The sequence below is a fragment of the Nymphaea colorata genome, chromosome 2, assembly GCF_008831285.2.
Source record: "Nymphaea colorata isolate Beijing-Zhang1983 chromosome 2, ASM883128v2, whole genome shotgun sequence".
NCBI classification, from domain to species: domain Eukaryota; kingdom Viridiplantae; phylum Streptophyta; class Magnoliopsida; order Nymphaeales; family Nymphaeaceae; genus Nymphaea; species Nymphaea colorata.
Window position 1 is genome coordinate 17631128 of NC_045139.1, and position 15914 is coordinate 17647041.

Consider the following 15914-nt stretch of genomic DNA (forward strand, 5'->3'; position numbering starts at 1 on the left):
GAGATCCATATAACCTGTTGAACTGTTCTCCTGTCTCGGCTACAAAATGACAGCATTGAAGACTTGATTCAGGGTCTTGTATTTCACGCCTTTTACATCGTGTTTTTGTTATTTTCAATAAAATAAAAAAATGCATCAGCTTTTCATTTTTATTTAATTCTTATTAATTTCCTGCCATTTTCTTGCCTTTTTACAGTAAGAAGAAAAAGACAAACTCTTGGAAACCGATGGGCGACAGGGAACAAACCAAAGCACCAAGGTGGGCAACTATTCCTTAGTGGACCTATATTTTTGGGATAATTTCAAAAAAGTGCATATTAGCCGACTCACTTGCGTCTTCTGGCCTTTTTGTTTTTGCTGCAAATATCATATCTTTTGGAATAAAACTCTTGAGCTTACCTCCCAGCGTACTCCTTTATTAGAAATCTCAGACATGAAAAATATGGCAGGGTTTAGAACTTGATATATATCTTTAACTTGACACCTTTCAAGTTTGTCATTAAAAAAAAATTAAAATAATAAAAAAATTCCTGATATTAATAAACTCTTCTTTGACTGCTTATTCGGAGGAATATACGTATTTCTGAAACAGAGGTTAAGCTGAAACTTCATAACACGCATTGTCGTCTTCTTTAATACTTATTTTTTGGCGCTCGTGGTGTTTAGGAAAGAGTATGCATACGGAATATCTTGTTAATAATCGGCGGCTAACAGAAAAACTGGCCTCCCTCAGATCACGTGCAGCTACTGGGGATTCACGTGCATGAGTGGGCCCCACCCAACTCTACGAGATGGGTGCGGACCCTGAACCGGATAAGAACCGACCCAGACTATTCATTGGATCGGGATTTTGGACCTTGACGAACCCGATTTGAATCCATTCATGCTCGTCGGCTCAGAATATCGGGTCCAAGTCGGTCGGGTCGGGCACAAAGTGCTGGCCTTCCACCCGTTCGGGACCCGACCTATCTGCTTTCTAAGCCTTGATATGGATTTGGACCACCATCATTTATCCGACCCGATTCCGCAATTATCAGTGCCATGCTACTACAGAGACGTTCCTCTCTTATCTCCCTTCCTTTTTTATGACCATTTGTTTGATGTGAAGTGATTCCCGTGACCCTTGCACTGCCTCTCCAGAGTATCAACAAGTGCAGAATTCGAGAAAAGAAGCAAAGCTTTCTCCCACTCTCCTTTTTCGTTAGGAGATTACAAAAAAAAAATACATACATATTAAAAAAAAACCATAGTAATCTATAGAAATCTACCTACAAAATGTTTGTATTAAAGCATGTGTCTAATTTGATTCATGTTGGCGCTATGTTCATGTGTCTTACGGTGGGAGAGCAAGACATCCAAATTAAAGAGTACATGGTTGCTATCGCTTACACCAATACAACTCAAAACCCCGAAAAACCCTCAAAACAAAAAAAGAGAGGGTCTTTAAGCTTTTTTCAAGCTATAAAATTAATATAGCTCACTCACCCAAAAATTAGCCATACTACTTTAGCATCCACCACCTTTATAAAGATGCATTTTATAAGCATATCTGACTCGTAAAGTAACATAGTTAAGTTCTTTGCTTTGGTTCAACTGTAGAAAAGCCAAGAGCGAAGGTATTCGCCTAAAAAGCCGAAGCTTTAAGAGGGCAACTTTAAAGTCAAAGCAAATGTAATAAATGAACCTTGAAGCACTTTTTAGGGTGTTTTTTTAATAATTTTTTGGCTGATCTCTGGATCATAATTTCTTAAAAAAAACATCACTTTTATGTAATTTTACTAATAAGAGTCGCATGAAATTTTCTCCAAAACATTCAAATAAAAGCCGTTGATCACTTAAATCCACGACTGGGATGTCAGAATACAAAATGAATTTCAATCAACCACGTCACCACACAACGGAAGAAGAAAATTAAGAAGAACAAAACCATGTATACATATGATCTTTATTGCATGTGAATCTAAAGAGATATGAGGAGTAATTTACTATCGTTTATTTGGATCTTTGTCGCCGAGTTTCCTCACTGTATGTGCACCCATATTCCCTCGCTAGCCGCGTCTTCCACCACCACAAACAGAAGATAGTACCCTGGCGGCGCCACCGCTGACGACGGCGGCGCCGATACCCATACATCATAGGCAGGACTTGAGCTCGAAGAGGCAGCCAAGGCGACTCTCCCATTCCACTGCAGCACCAACATCCTTTGGTTCATGGAATAAGAGTGTGTGTTGAAGGGAGGCGCCACCATGCTAACAGAGACAGGCACTTCCGACGGGTTCACGCCGGAAACGGAGAATTCCAAGGCGAAGTTCTGTCCGTAGGCGAGAGACGTCTGTGAGGTTGGGGATAGTATTGTTGGCCGCGACGGCGAAAAGCAATAGTCTGGCGAGAAGCGCTCGAGGCTGAGGTCCGTGGGGAAGAGGCTGGTGAAGTTGTATCTAGGGTGTGTGTTGCTGCCTCCGACCAGTACCCGGCCATCCCGCAGTAGCACCGCCGTGGAGTGGTACATTCGGGGGATAGTGGTCGGGTTCTGTAGGTCGAATCGTGAACCGGATGTTCGCCAGGTCCGGTAGATGACCGGAGAAACCACCGGCTTGCGGGCACTCTCCCAGCCGGCAGTTCCCGAAGATGCGCCATTGATTATGAGGACGTCGCCGGTCGGGAGCAGCAGCATGTCGCTCATCACCCTCGGCATCGGCATTGTCTCCATCGACCATTCCGGCGTCCTGTCTGTGACCGTTATCCGGCCGCACGTCGAAAGTGCGTCGACAAATGTACCGTCGTTGTGGGCGCGGAAAAAGGACCTTGCAGGAGCGCCGCCGCATATCAGAACTTCCACCTTGATCATTGCGGGATCGGAATTCATCACCAACGGGAGCATTACTGAAGATCCGGTGCTTGGATAGTTCCGGGATCCGCCCCCCGGCATCACCGGGAATCTCTTCACCACGGCATTTCTCCGGTAGTCGAACATTATGGATTGGTTGTTGGCGAAGACGAAGAGGTTTCCGTCCGGTAGCAAATGAACGAAAGGATAGAGATTGTCTTCCGACATGTAATTGAATGTTTCGTGAAGGAACGGGAAGTAAATCGCTCCAGGATTTGTACTGTCCTTGGGGTAGAATTCATATGTGAATTGCCGGCGACCGCCGATAATGATCTGGCGACCGTCCGGCAAAATGTGATTGGAAGCGTACCACCTCGGAGCAGCGAGGCCGTCGGCAATCTCTTGCCAATCACAATTCCAGTCGTCGCACGACTGGAACACACGGACGTTGCGCCCGCCGGTGGTCCATCCGCCGGTCTGGACGAGCTTGCCATCTGGCAAAGTGGCGCCGGAAGAGCACCAAGTATCAGTTAGAACAGTTAATGGCCGGACAGAGTTGGCGGCGACGTCGTACTCGACGGAGTGGGCCGTGCATTCGGAGGTGGCAGCGGGGTCGCAGTTTGGGAAGGAGATGTTGGAGGGGCCTCCGCTAGTGCGGTCGAAGATGGTAACCCGGTCGTTGTGGAGGAGGATCATATGCATGGCCGAGACGCCGATGCAACGCTGAAGGAGCTCCCATTGACCACCGTCGCGGCCGCCGGAGACGGCAGATTGAGGTGTCAAATTCAACTGGTGTGGGCGGCGATGATGGTGATAGTAGCGATGGGGAGTGAAGGCGGCGGAAGGTGGGAGGAAGAGCAACAGCAGCAGTGGCAGAAGCACAGCTGCTGCAGTTGTTGGTTTCTGTACTTGGTGAAGTCTGCCCATGTTTTTTATCTTGTTGCCTTCCTCTTCCTCTGGATTGGCCATCTGAGAATAATTCCTGGTATTTAAAGGGGGAAGGGATGAGTTTCTCGTGAACATGTCACAGTAGAGTCTCACATTAATTTTTAGTAAGTGATTATTTAGACATCCAATCAACTTTATTAATATTTTACAAAATGTGACGTAAAATATAAATTTAAACAGCTTATATTTTAATAAAAATTTACACATATGATACTTTATAGACAACAAATGGCTCATAAAAATTTCAACATATAATAAATGTAACTCATAATTATGCTATGCATCTCACATCTCTCTGCTGAGAAGCGAGAAGATCTATTATGTCCCTAATGTTCCGGAGCTTCTCTCCTCACTTAGGACAGTCACTTAGGACAGGGGGTGTTTGATTGCCCTTGATCTACTTTAATTTAAGATCCTAAAGAATTGAGATTCGTGGATTTAAGATCAGACATTCCCCATTTGGATTTTTAATCAAACATTTTCTTAATGTAAGAAAGTAGAGTTAGTATGTCTCAATGCAAGAAAGTAATGTGAAAATCTTAAGTAATTAAGATCTTTAGCTTGATGATTCATGGATCTTATTGTGGATCTTTTATCTTATCATCAAAATTATGCCACATTATATCCATAAAATCAGAAGTTATTAAACACACCCTTTTAGTGTCCATATATGAACCTTTTTTTTATATCAACCTTTTCATCTAATTAGCTGGGTACGTACGTAGATACTGCATTTCATACTGTCTCAAAATCTTTCTTCTGTTTTGCTTAATTTATTGTCTCTCTTTAAGAAAAGCTCACGTCAAGTTCAAGGAGGCCGAAAGATGCGCGATAGAAAAAAGTGAAAAAGATATGTCTGGCCCCAACTTGCATATATTACAATTAAGATAAAGTTCTTTCTCTCCCTCTTCTGAAAAGGTAGACGTTCTATGGAAGGTCGAGCTTGCATTACACTTCCTTCACAAATAGAAAAAGTTTGGTAGCCCTCTCTCTCTCTCTCTCTCTCTCTCTCTCTCTCTCTCTCTCTCTCTGGTTTTGGGACAAAGACAAGCTTGGAATTTGGACATATCCTCAGAGCTTTGGAGAACTAATTTGTCCAAAGTGGAAAAGATGCATGTGAATACAGGGTGACACATAGGACGGATGACCACAAATCCTTGGACGCATATTCTTGAGACTTCTTCCCTTCACTCTTAAAAGAAAAAAAAAAGTCTAAAAACTTTTTCCTTTTAGAGGTTGAGAAGTTTTGAATAGACAGACAACATGGGACTGTGCCCTACTTTTTTTGTTCTTTTCTCAATTTGGATTGATCTCTTGTTCTATTATTGTTTCATTAATGATAGTTTGACAAATAAAACAGTTTATAATTGTTTTATGAATCTGCTAAAAAATTGGAGCAAATTGATATAACAGTTTTGAAGGTTTTATATGAATCTGCTCCAATCTTTATGTCATATTCATGAAACGATTACATACTAGTTTGCCAAACGGACTCTTGGTGTTCGACATTGTCCAGAACAACTGGATCTGCTAAAGGGTAGGCCTCAGACCATTTATTTCGTGTTGGGCACCCTCTACAAAAGAAACAAGAACTTCTATGATGATGATGAAGACTGATATACGAAACATACAATTTGTAATCGACTATTTCTTGTCTATAGTTTTTTATGGCGTGATAATCATGGTTGTGGGAAATGGGTGTTGGTCTGTACTTCTGCTAAACTTAGTTGTTTGTTGCTTGTACTTTTCACTAATTTCAGCTTGTAGTTATGGTTGCCATGGATTGTCTATTAACAAATGTGTTTCTGATCGAGCCAGTTTAATGAATAAGTTGGAGTCATTTGTCGCCAATCTTTTAGTGAACCGCTGGTTTTATACCTTTTAAGAAAGGCAAATAAATGCATCGAACTGCCTAATAAGATACGTGCATGTATTAAAGAGCGATATTCGATGGTGTGCCCCCAAGCTTTTATGTCAACATGTTTCTTATGTTAAAACTGTTCTGCCAATTAAGTGATCAAACTATAAAATCATTTTAGTGGATTCCTTGAAGTGCGTAGCTTATTTAAGAAATAGAACCTTTGCAACGTATTGTATCAAGGTGTGGGAGAGGGATATCAAAGTACCAAATATCGAAAAGCTCACAATGCATTAAAATGGCATGGATAAAAAAATCATGATCTTATTTTCAAACGATGATGTGATAGAATGCATCATTTGTAATTAAATCCTTGTACCTACTACATTAGATCAAGTCAAATCATTATATCTTTTAGCCCGGAGCATATATATATGTGAGCTTATGTGTGTGTCTCATTTCTTCTAGCCTCTCATCATTATCATCATCGCCAAGTTATTCATTCTAGAAGATAATGAATTGTTCAGAAACTTGAGGGGTTAGCATAGCTGGTCAGCCTGAGTGACGTGCAGATGATGCATCCTCAGTCTCATCCCTATGATGCTACTTCTTTAGATTACAAATGGTAACATGTGTGACACTCAAGTTTAAAAGGTATATCATAGGATCATGTAGGAAACCAATTAGCAGCCCTGAACCCTGAGAGCCTGAAGAAGGAAGATGGCTTACGCCTCTCACATGCCGCCTGTTATGGGCTGTCATGATCAAGAGCCTCACTATGGTTTGAGGAAGGGGATCCTGGCATCACGAGAGATGCACATCTAGCCATGTGGAGATATATAGCTGGACAAAATGCCCACACATGCATCCCTTTTGATCCCTTTTGATGCTTTTCCGTCAATTTTTTAGGCTACTAAAGAACAAAGGCCATGTAGCTTCCTTCAGCTTCTAGGCAGCCATTTGGTCCCAAGTACCATTGTTTTCAAAAACCGTGGTCCCCAATACTCTGCAAGGTTTCAAACCACAGCCTTGAATATCAGCTTATTCTCCAATATATAATGAAATGATCACACCAAACTTATTTTACATTTTTTACAGTACAATCTTTTCTACATGCTGCAACTTTGCCACATCTTTATAATTAGAGAAAGTGTGAGACTAAAACCATGGTGAAGATCATTTATGGCTCTTGCATGTTGCAGTAAATTCGAGGCACTAAAAGTCTTCTTTCATATTGGGAACGGTTCATGAGCTTATAGTGGAAAATTTCGAGCTTTTTGTGTCGTCTAGGAAACAGATTTCTGCGATATGGAAGTCAAGAGGAAACTCATCCTTTTCAAAAGTTAGTGGCAAACTCACTCATAAGTACAATTTTGGCACACGAAAATTCTTTTTCCCGAGAGAGAGAGAGAGCTAAAAATGAATTCATTCGAACAAAACACATCCAAGAGCAATGGAAGTGATGTCTGCCCTGAGATTGACAAGTAAAACTTGAAAGTCGAACGCCTATCTTCTAAAGAAAACATTATTCCTCGTCATCCAAACATGCCACCAAAAACAACATAGCTCCAAATAAAACGCCATCTCTTGGATTTGTGGATCTCCCGTGGACCAAAGAGGAGGTCACGCGCAAAAGACTGCTCAGACATGAAAGGAGAAGGGTGATTCCATGATGCATGGAAAAGATTTACATCCATAAAATAAGTGAAATGAGTTTTCCTTGGCCTTGTTGCGTAAAACACATCGGCTTGCCAAAGAAAAACCCCAAGATTTTACGTTGACTTGGGTTTAGACCTTATTCTTACTTTCATATTGATGTTTCATGGCAATTGTCTTTATTTACATATCGGTGCTCCTTAAAAGGTTAAAAGTTTATAACTAGTGCCCCTTACCAAGAATTTTCTGGCTCCGCCCCTAAGACAAAGATTGTAGTAATCGGTTAGGATATAGGAAAAATAAAACGTTTCATGAATTTGATTTATTGGGACTCTGTAGTTAATTCTGATTCAGACATTATCTTTTAAAGCTGAACTCTCATCAGAACGGCATAATATCCAACATTTATATGTAATCAGGTTCAATCACTATTGGATCCCAGTGGGATATGGGAGTAAGGTTTGGATTTGTTTATGGAATTGATGCAATCAATAGTCAGATTCGAAATCGGGTGACTTTTCACATAATACCCGTCCATTCACATCCCTAACCAGAGAGATGCTTTCACCAAAGCCCAAACCAGTTGTATTGGTGGTTTTTGTTAAGAGAAGGAAAAGTAAGAACAACTATGAAAAAAGCAGTAACAACAGATGACGAAGCATGAGCAACATATGAAGACAAAGATTTTACATCAGGGATCACTTCCAGAACAGAGCCACAGTACAGAGTAACCAATCCCCTTTGCTATGCAAAAACATACAAACTTGAAGATAACTATGTCAAAATAATAACACCAATGAGCTAGTGCTGTTGAGCCAAAGATAGCTTGATACTTATGTAAGAAGGCAGTTGAATATCATCGTCAAGTTGTATTTTATAGTGCATAGCTGGCCTAACTCAAAAGCAAACAAGAATATTCTTTACGGTTTGTTTTTTTCTCATCTGGGTAGGATCCAAACTAAAGATATCTTAGTTAAGATGGTGTAAAGGTACCCGCTTCAAATGCTTTTTTATAATGACAAAAGATCTTGGTCCACCTGACCAAGGATTTGGATTGAATGCTTTGAAATTAAAAGTAGGCCAACACTTCAATACAGGGACTTGAAAAAAGGAAATGAAAGGAATAAACTTTTACTGCAAAGCTTTCCCTTGAAATATAACCTGCTTCTTGAAGAAAGTAATTCCAATGTTTTCTAAAACCATTAACTCAAGGTTTCTTTTTTTCTATCTGAAAGTATGAGCGAGAGATATGTGGATATTGAACAAATGAATCACAGGCTCATGGGCAAAGAGCCGGATCCGACGCAACTCAATGTAATAATGTTCAGGGCTAGATAGAATATATCTATATTTAAGAATGAAACCAGTGTATCTGGATCCATATTCAAAATGGTGCAAATCCATTTGTCATATGTCAACCTGAACCAAGTATCTGCTGGAAGCACATGCAGCCCACAGTATCTGAACCATTGTAGAAAAGCCTTGGTCACGGGCATGGCCAGCAGAAATAGGCCAAAACAACCAATGCTGTATACAATCTGATACATACACTAAAATACTACAAAAAATGGAGTAAGAAGGAAATTTCTCTTTCTCCTTGTCCTGATTATAAAGCGGGCAATATCAACTTCTAGACTTGAGTCATGTGACGATCTAAAATAGGAATATTAAACATTAAGTAAATGGATCCATGAGGTTGCTGCTTTCAGACTATGTCGTATTAGGGCACATGGAAGACCGCTGTCATGGTTGAGCTTTCTTCCTCTCTTGTAAGGTGAGACCTCCTCACTTTGCCAGATCTTATGTCTTCTTGTGCTTGGAGCCTTTGCATATGAAATAAGATTGATCGACAAGAACGAGCACTACAAGATTAAGGACACTTTAAGTTCAAGTTCCTCGAAGACCTCAGAAATGAATCCTTCTACAAATTATTCTTCTCTAGTGGAAATAGAATCTCGCAGAACATCTGACGTAGAACCAAACAGTATCAAAATATACAGATTATCCTACAAAAAAGGCCTACTTTCTACATCAAACAGCATCTCTTCAGACCAGCAGTAAGCCAAGGGCACCACCATGTCCTAGTAATCGCCTTTCCCCTACTGTATAGATTAATCGTGCTCTAAGAACAAATGAAACAACAGGAGTTGTCTGCATTTCAACTCGAAGAATGGCGCCAGTCAAACCAATCACATGAGTATGCTTATCTGAGTGCCACAATATTTGCCGAATCTAGTATCCTCAACCTTTGGTGCATGTACTTAAGGATGAGGTGTGCACTGTGCACATAGGTACAACTACCAAGAAGACCCAGGATACCTAACGCTCGAGCAGTAGTCAGCACATGGTCTTCTGCATGTTGGCTGTGAATATGACATAATAAAATCCTAAAGCTCGTGATAAAAGAAAAAGATACCCGAGTTGTGATAAAAAAATTACGTCATGCTTAGGCACAAAAATTGAACTATAGTCAACCAATCCTTCGACGAACTATATAGAATCTACAATTGCATGGTTCTACCTTAGAAAAGGAAGATATCGAACCCAGTTTATACAACTAATTTACAGCAGCAGCTCTCCCGTCTACCTATGCATTCAACCTTGCAGAAACAAGCGGCTCGCAAATGTGACTACTGTTGGTGAATGATTAGCTCAAAACGTGAATATGACTGACAACACAACAACAACAACAACCAATCTTGACGAACTATATAGAATCTACAATTGCATGGATCAACCTTAGAAAGGGAAGATATCGAACCCAGTTTATACAATTAATTGACAGCAGCAGCTCTCCTGCCTCCCTATGCATTCAACCTTGCAGAAACAAGCGGCTCGCAAATTCGACTACTGTTGGTGAATGATTAGCTTAAAACATGCATATGAATGATAACACAACGACGACAATAACCAATCTTGAATTCATGGAATATTTGGAATGACAAGGATATGCATGTTCAGATCATTAATTTGACAAAGTTATGCCATTGCTAATGGCAGTATAGCTGCGGCTACATAGTACTCCTCTAAAGTTGTTGGGAAACTATGCAAAAAGATCAATTCCCCAGAATACAGCTGGTTGATTGGTGCGAAGCTTTCGATCCATCCTCTTAATGGTGTCCATGTCTTCAGCAGATATATCAAAATCAAAGACCTCTATGTTCTCCTTCAACCTCTCAAATTTTGAAGTCTTCGGAATAACCACAGTCTTCCGCTGTATGCCCCACCGAAGGGCTAACTGAGCAGGTGTCTTATCGTAATTCTTGGCTAGATCCTGGTCACACATAGTGCATGTAATACGTTAATACTTTGCTACTATCATGAGGGTAAGGCAAAAAAAGGACTTGATGTAGACTACTCTTAGCCTGGCCCTATATCAGATAAAAATCAACTGGGGGGCAAGAAAACCAAGGAGAATAAATTTTAAAAAGTACCAAGTCAATGGAGTCTTCCATGGACAGGATGTTATATCTCAGTTAGAAAACATGCCTGTCCATGGGTTTATCCCATTGCCCATGTGCAGGGTTTCCCGCTTTTCTTCTCAGTGTTTTTTTCTTTATGGAGGAGGAAACAAAACATACCACGAGAACAGGATCTTCTAAGCAAGAAACAGAACCAAACCACTCTGTATTGGCCGCAGCGCCACCAAGAGGAGTATGAGCAGTAACACAGATCCCATGCTTTTGGCAGAATTTCACAAGATCTTCACGCTGAAAGTAGGGGTGTGTCTCTATCTGGTTGACCGAAGGTTTCACTTTTGAATAAGCAAGGCAATCCCTTGTCAAAAAGATATCAAAATTGCTGCACCAAATGTAATTTGACATGGTTATCACTTATACAACCTGAAACTATAAAAACTTAACGATGCCAAATCCTGGCTTTCTAGTTCTCCTTTACGAAGTGAAAGTTAATTTTCTATGAAATTTGAGGCTCTGAAACAGTGAAATAAAGCATCTTTGAGATAGAATGAGTTGATGTGTGCACATTGGTTCACCAGAAGCAGAAATATACATGATCCCTTCAGTTTTTAGCAACAGATGAAGTTAAAATCCTTATCCACCAGTATTTTAAATTAACCAAAATTAGTCAAACCCAACCTCACTTGCTATGCAAAAATTAAACTATGAAGGCTGGAAATTTGCATTTCTTGCAACCCAAGTTAGAGCCCCATAAATTGGACTTCTACCTGATACCAATGCTACGAACCAAACCCATGGAAACCAGTTCTTCCATTGCATGCCAGGTGGTTTCCAATGATATGGTAGTGTCTATCTCAAGCACACCATTGGCATCCAAAGCACTGTCTGTTGTTCCAACCCCTGCATTTCACATAAAAGTACGTAAGGAAAAACTTTAAAAAGGCTTATAAAACTAAGGAAAACCTTAAGCATCCAGGTGAATTTGATGCCAATGTTAGATTCTCCATGCTATTTGGCCAATCTAAGTTAGGCATTATAGATTCACCTTAACTATCAGACAGGTGAAAATCATTAATTCAACATGCATAACATTAACAACATGCAACCTATTTCTTCTCTTTATCACTTTTAATTCTAGTGAACGGCGTAGAGCAAGAAATTCCTGCACCTAATTCCATAGAAAACATTAGAGCATTATTTTCCAGGAATTTTTTTTTAAGCTTGCTTGATAGCACCCACACCACCACGTACCTGTATGTTTTGTGGCAATGGGAAAGTGGACAAGGTATAAATCTAAGTAATCTAGCTTTAGTTTCATTAAGCTGTCTTTGCATGCTTCAAGAACATGCCCATGATCCGAGTTCCAGAGCTGTCATTAGAACCAGTAGAATATTTTGTTACTCATATGATATCAAGCATGAAGAGAAACAATGTACTTAATAAGTTAAACATATAAAGGAAGAAAAGAACAGTCTCCCACCAACCTTAGTGGTTATGAAAAGGTCTTCTCTTTTGACAAGCCCTTGCTGAAAGGCAAATTCAAGTGCCTCGCCAACTTCTGCTTCATTCTTATAGTCAGCTGAAAATTGAAAGTCACAGAGCTGAAATCAAATATCATAATAATAAAGAGAATCCATCAATTTGAAAGTTGTCATCTTTCAAATGAGTTCAAAGCACAGAACAAGGACTGTTCCCATTGAAAGTCTTGTTCCCAATGTTCCCATAAATGCCAAGATTATTTTTATGGACAACCCACTACTTACAGGAAGAAAGAAAAATCTGAAGTTTGCCCAGATCTCACTGTAACTGAAGCACAGATAGAAATATTATTTACAACTGGGACTCGGGAGAGAAGATTTAAACTAAACAAAATATGGACAGTACAAAATTATATGAGGACCTATTGCCATGCAATTTTCTGAGAGAATTTTTCTTTGAAAATACCTCATTAACTTTATAATTTCAGGGAGATGTGATGGAGGTCAGCCAAATCCGTGAATCAGATATGTGGTCAAGCTCATCCACTACTCAAAACTCCTAAAATAATGGCTACTCATAGGAGTTTTCGAATCATCTAGAACAAATGTTTGCATTACCATTTTCCAACTAATTTCTTTTGCAACTAATATTTCCCCAGTTTCCTATGCTGGACCAAACAATTTGCCCCTCCTTTTTCGCCCTTGCCCTTTGTTATTTGTCTTCATATTCTTGTTCTTGTTATTTTACTTTTCTCCCCTTTTCGCCCTTGCTCAGATCTATTGCCCCAGTTCCCTTTCGCATTACCTCTCGGTCGAAGGTCCAGAGGGCTGTTGCCTTAGAGTGGAGGAGGTCCAGAGGGCTGTTGCCTTAGAGTGGAGGAGACTTTTTCCCTTTTTACTTCTTTATTTTTCCATCTAAAATATTTGGACAAGCCCACCCTCTTTGAATGTCCATGGCTTAAGTGGAATCAAGTGCTTTTGGCCGGATAGATGCATAGTGCTTTTCATTACATGTTAACAACTGATGACCTCAATAAAATGAACCACTCGTCTTACATAGCTGCCTCCCAAGAAGAATAAACCAAAGAATGGAAGAGGGGATGATGGTTTAAATTCTGAGCCTCTGGACCATATAGAACAGATTCATATTCCTGTATTCTAGTAAGAACTCAACTTATTGGTTGCATGTCATAGCACCATAGTTAGTAAAACAAATAGGTACCAATCTTTTGGTTGTTCAGGATGATGATCATCATGATTCATGATGACAACGAAAACGACATGCACCACACCGGCAAGACCAAATTTAAAGGAAGCAGGAATGGTAGTCATCAAGAGACTTTCTTGTTTATAAGGATGATACTGTGAGAAACTTATCCTTTCATCAAGATGGCCAACTTAATAGACACGGTTCATGACTTTTGACAACGATAATATTTGAGGTGATGGGCGATGGTAATGATATGTACAGCATGACAAATTAGGAGAAGAACCTCAAAATTCTCCGAAAGGAAAGTCTGTGCAAGCTCGGATTCTTGTCGTATTGATGATAAGGCAAGAACTGAGGAACTCTATCCATCAACCAAGATGACCTTAAAGACCCATCACATAGCTCAGAAAATCATAATCTGATGACTGTGACAGGTAACAATCTTTCAACATGCAGCTTGCGATGATAAAATCAAGAGATAACCCCACATTACTCTTCAATAATCTCACATAAGCTTGAAAATCGTGTATTTAGAGTATTCTGGTGATGATAATGATGGTGAAAAACTATACACAGCCGTGAAAGATGAGCAGTAAAGAAGAACAGCCGTCACTCTGCTTTTGCTGATAACAATAAATAATAATCATAGTGATGATGATGAGATGAGCACCTTCTTACATCAACTGTGAAGAAGACCCATCTCTTTATGCTGAGAATTTGGGTCTAAAGACTGGAGAATCTTTATGTTTACCTGCGCAGTCAAAATGGCGGTAGCCCAACTTGATGGCGTTGACGACGAGGTCCTTCATGGCATTTCCCTCCACACGCCACACTCCCAAACCCATTATGGGCATCTTGAATCCGCTGCTCAGAGTGATCGCCATTTTCTCTGCCAATGTTTCTTCCTTCCCCAAACGCTCGCCCGCTCTCTTTTTGTCTCCACCCACTCCTGTCATATGGAGAACCACACGACTCGGTTGGACCACAAACCGATTCGTCCCGAATTCCATTTTCCATCTTGTCTTGCACATGTCACAAACTCACTATTAATACGCCTTTGAACCCAAGTTATATAGGCACCGCTACTACTCGAGTACAAATATGAAAATACTGATATAGATGCGGTAATTTTTGAAACTATAGGTATAAAGATATGATAAGATACTTATGTGTGCAAAATGACAAAAAAGTTAAAATAAAAATAACATTTAAATAAACAAGTGATATAAATAAAAACATTATATGTTAATGAACAATAACTCTAAAAAGCAAAACAAAAATTGAGTTAGAAAAAATTAAATCAAGTAAAATTAATAGTTTGAATCAACTGGTACCAAAGCATGTCCAAGTAGCTAAACTTACCGGTAGAACAACATAGGGTACATGTACTTTACTGAAGGAACCATAACTTTGATTCAGGTTCGGCTAGATTCAATTAAACCCGTTGTTTCTGCTATCAAACTATGAATAATCGGTATTTGGATTTTGCCCAAATCATGCAACCTTGGCGGGTAATAATTAAACGTATATTAAACATATGACGTCTATAGTTTTTAGTGCAAATGACATGTTGAAGTGTTTTTTTTTATATAATTCAATCACTTATGCATTTTTATATTCTAAAACGGGTTATTTTTAGCTTGACTCGACCTAAATTTTAAATGCTTGCTATTCTTTGTCTTGAAACAAGGCATTCCATATCAAATTAAGGCAATTTGAACGAATGTAATTCAATTCTTACAGAGGAAATTGGTGTTGAAGCCTTGAATTTGTCAACTTCAGTTCATTCAGTCCGTTCACCAGCCCCAAGTAGTTGGATGTCGATAGATTTAAGTTGGTTTCACTTTCATATATTGCTTAGTCATTTCACATTTAACTGTTTTTGAATTGATAAGTGGGTATTGCCATTACATAGCTTGACAATTGACATACTGTTCTTCGGCAAATTGTTTATTATCACGTTAAATTGTGGAATTTCATCAGTGTTTGAAGGAGGTGAAAAGTTCAGTACTGAGGGGTCTTTAATCCAGGCTCGCTTTTTTGTTTTCACTTTTCCCTGTCCATGCGAAGCTTGCCCTCTGGAAATGACAGGAAATGCAGGCATATTCCCTCAAGACGCATATGCTTTCTGAAAAAGAGTGAGCCACTTTTATTGATTGTAATGAAAAGTTTGAATTTGCAACCCTTTCATGAACTATACGTTTTCCTTCCATTTTTCTGAAGCTGCAGCAACCTGTATTCTTCATATGCATGTAGTTCACCAACCAATAGACATCATTACTTAAACTGAAGCTACCACTGGCCAGAAATGTCTTCATCTTTCTTCTGTCTCCCAACTCCAAGCTCAGGCTCGCTGATAAGCACGGAAATGGCGCACAAGCATGTTTTGGAGCTAAGATCCTCGTTTTAAAATGATGAATAGCAGGAAGACGGAATGCCAAAATCAATAAAATTTCTTGAAGTTTTGATAAACTGAGAAACTATAGTATGGCATCGCATCCTGCAAGCTAATAAAGCC

The 15914-nt window shown here is 39.7% G+C and overlaps 2 protein-coding genes across 2 annotated transcripts; both read right to left on the reverse strand.

Moving 5' to 3' along the window:
* Nucleotides 1-1814: 1814 nt before the first annotated feature.
* LOC116247123 (aldehyde oxidase GLOX-like) lies at nucleotides 1815-3806 on the reverse strand. The gene has a single exon (XM_031619096.2). The coding sequence runs from the start codon at nucleotides 3794-3796 to the stop codon at nucleotides 2021-2023; it is 1776 nt and encodes a 591-aa protein (XP_031474956.2). The 5' UTR covers nucleotides 3797-3806; the 3' UTR covers nucleotides 1815-2020.
* Nucleotides 3807-10176: 6370 nt separating this feature from the next.
* LOC116246849 (NADP-dependent D-sorbitol-6-phosphate dehydrogenase-like) lies at nucleotides 10177-14337 on the reverse strand. The gene is made up of 6 exons (XM_031618741.1): nucleotides 14148-14337; nucleotides 12193-12287; nucleotides 11960-12077; nucleotides 11476-11608; nucleotides 10871-11090; nucleotides 10177-10563 (listed from the first exon to the last, which is right to left on the reverse strand). Exons 1-6 carry the CDS (start codon nucleotides 14278-14280, stop codon nucleotides 10333-10335), a joined length of 930 nt encoding a protein of 309 aa, XP_031474601.1. The 5' UTR covers nucleotides 14281-14337; the 3' UTR covers nucleotides 10177-10332.
* Between the last annotated feature and the right edge of the window lie 1577 nt (nucleotides 14338-15914).

Bases quoted from the DNA above. Each gene is read 5' to 3' on its own strand.
- LOC116247123 (XM_031619096.2), bottom strand. From the start codon at position 3,796: ATGGCCAATCCAGAGGAAGAGGAAGGCAACAAGATAAAAAACATGGGC.
- LOC116246849 (XM_031618741.1), bottom strand. From the start codon at position 14,280: ATGGCGATCACTCTGAGCAGCGGATTCAAGATGCCCATAATGGGTTTG. The intron at 11,609-11,959 runs GTACGTGGTGGT...TGTGAAATGCAG, and splicing joins CATTGCCACAAAACATACAG to GGGTTGGAACAACAGACAGT. The intron at 10,564-10,870 runs GTATGTTTTGTT...ATGTGTGACCAG, and splicing joins TAGAAGATCCTGTTCTCGTG to GATCTAGCCAAGAATTACGA.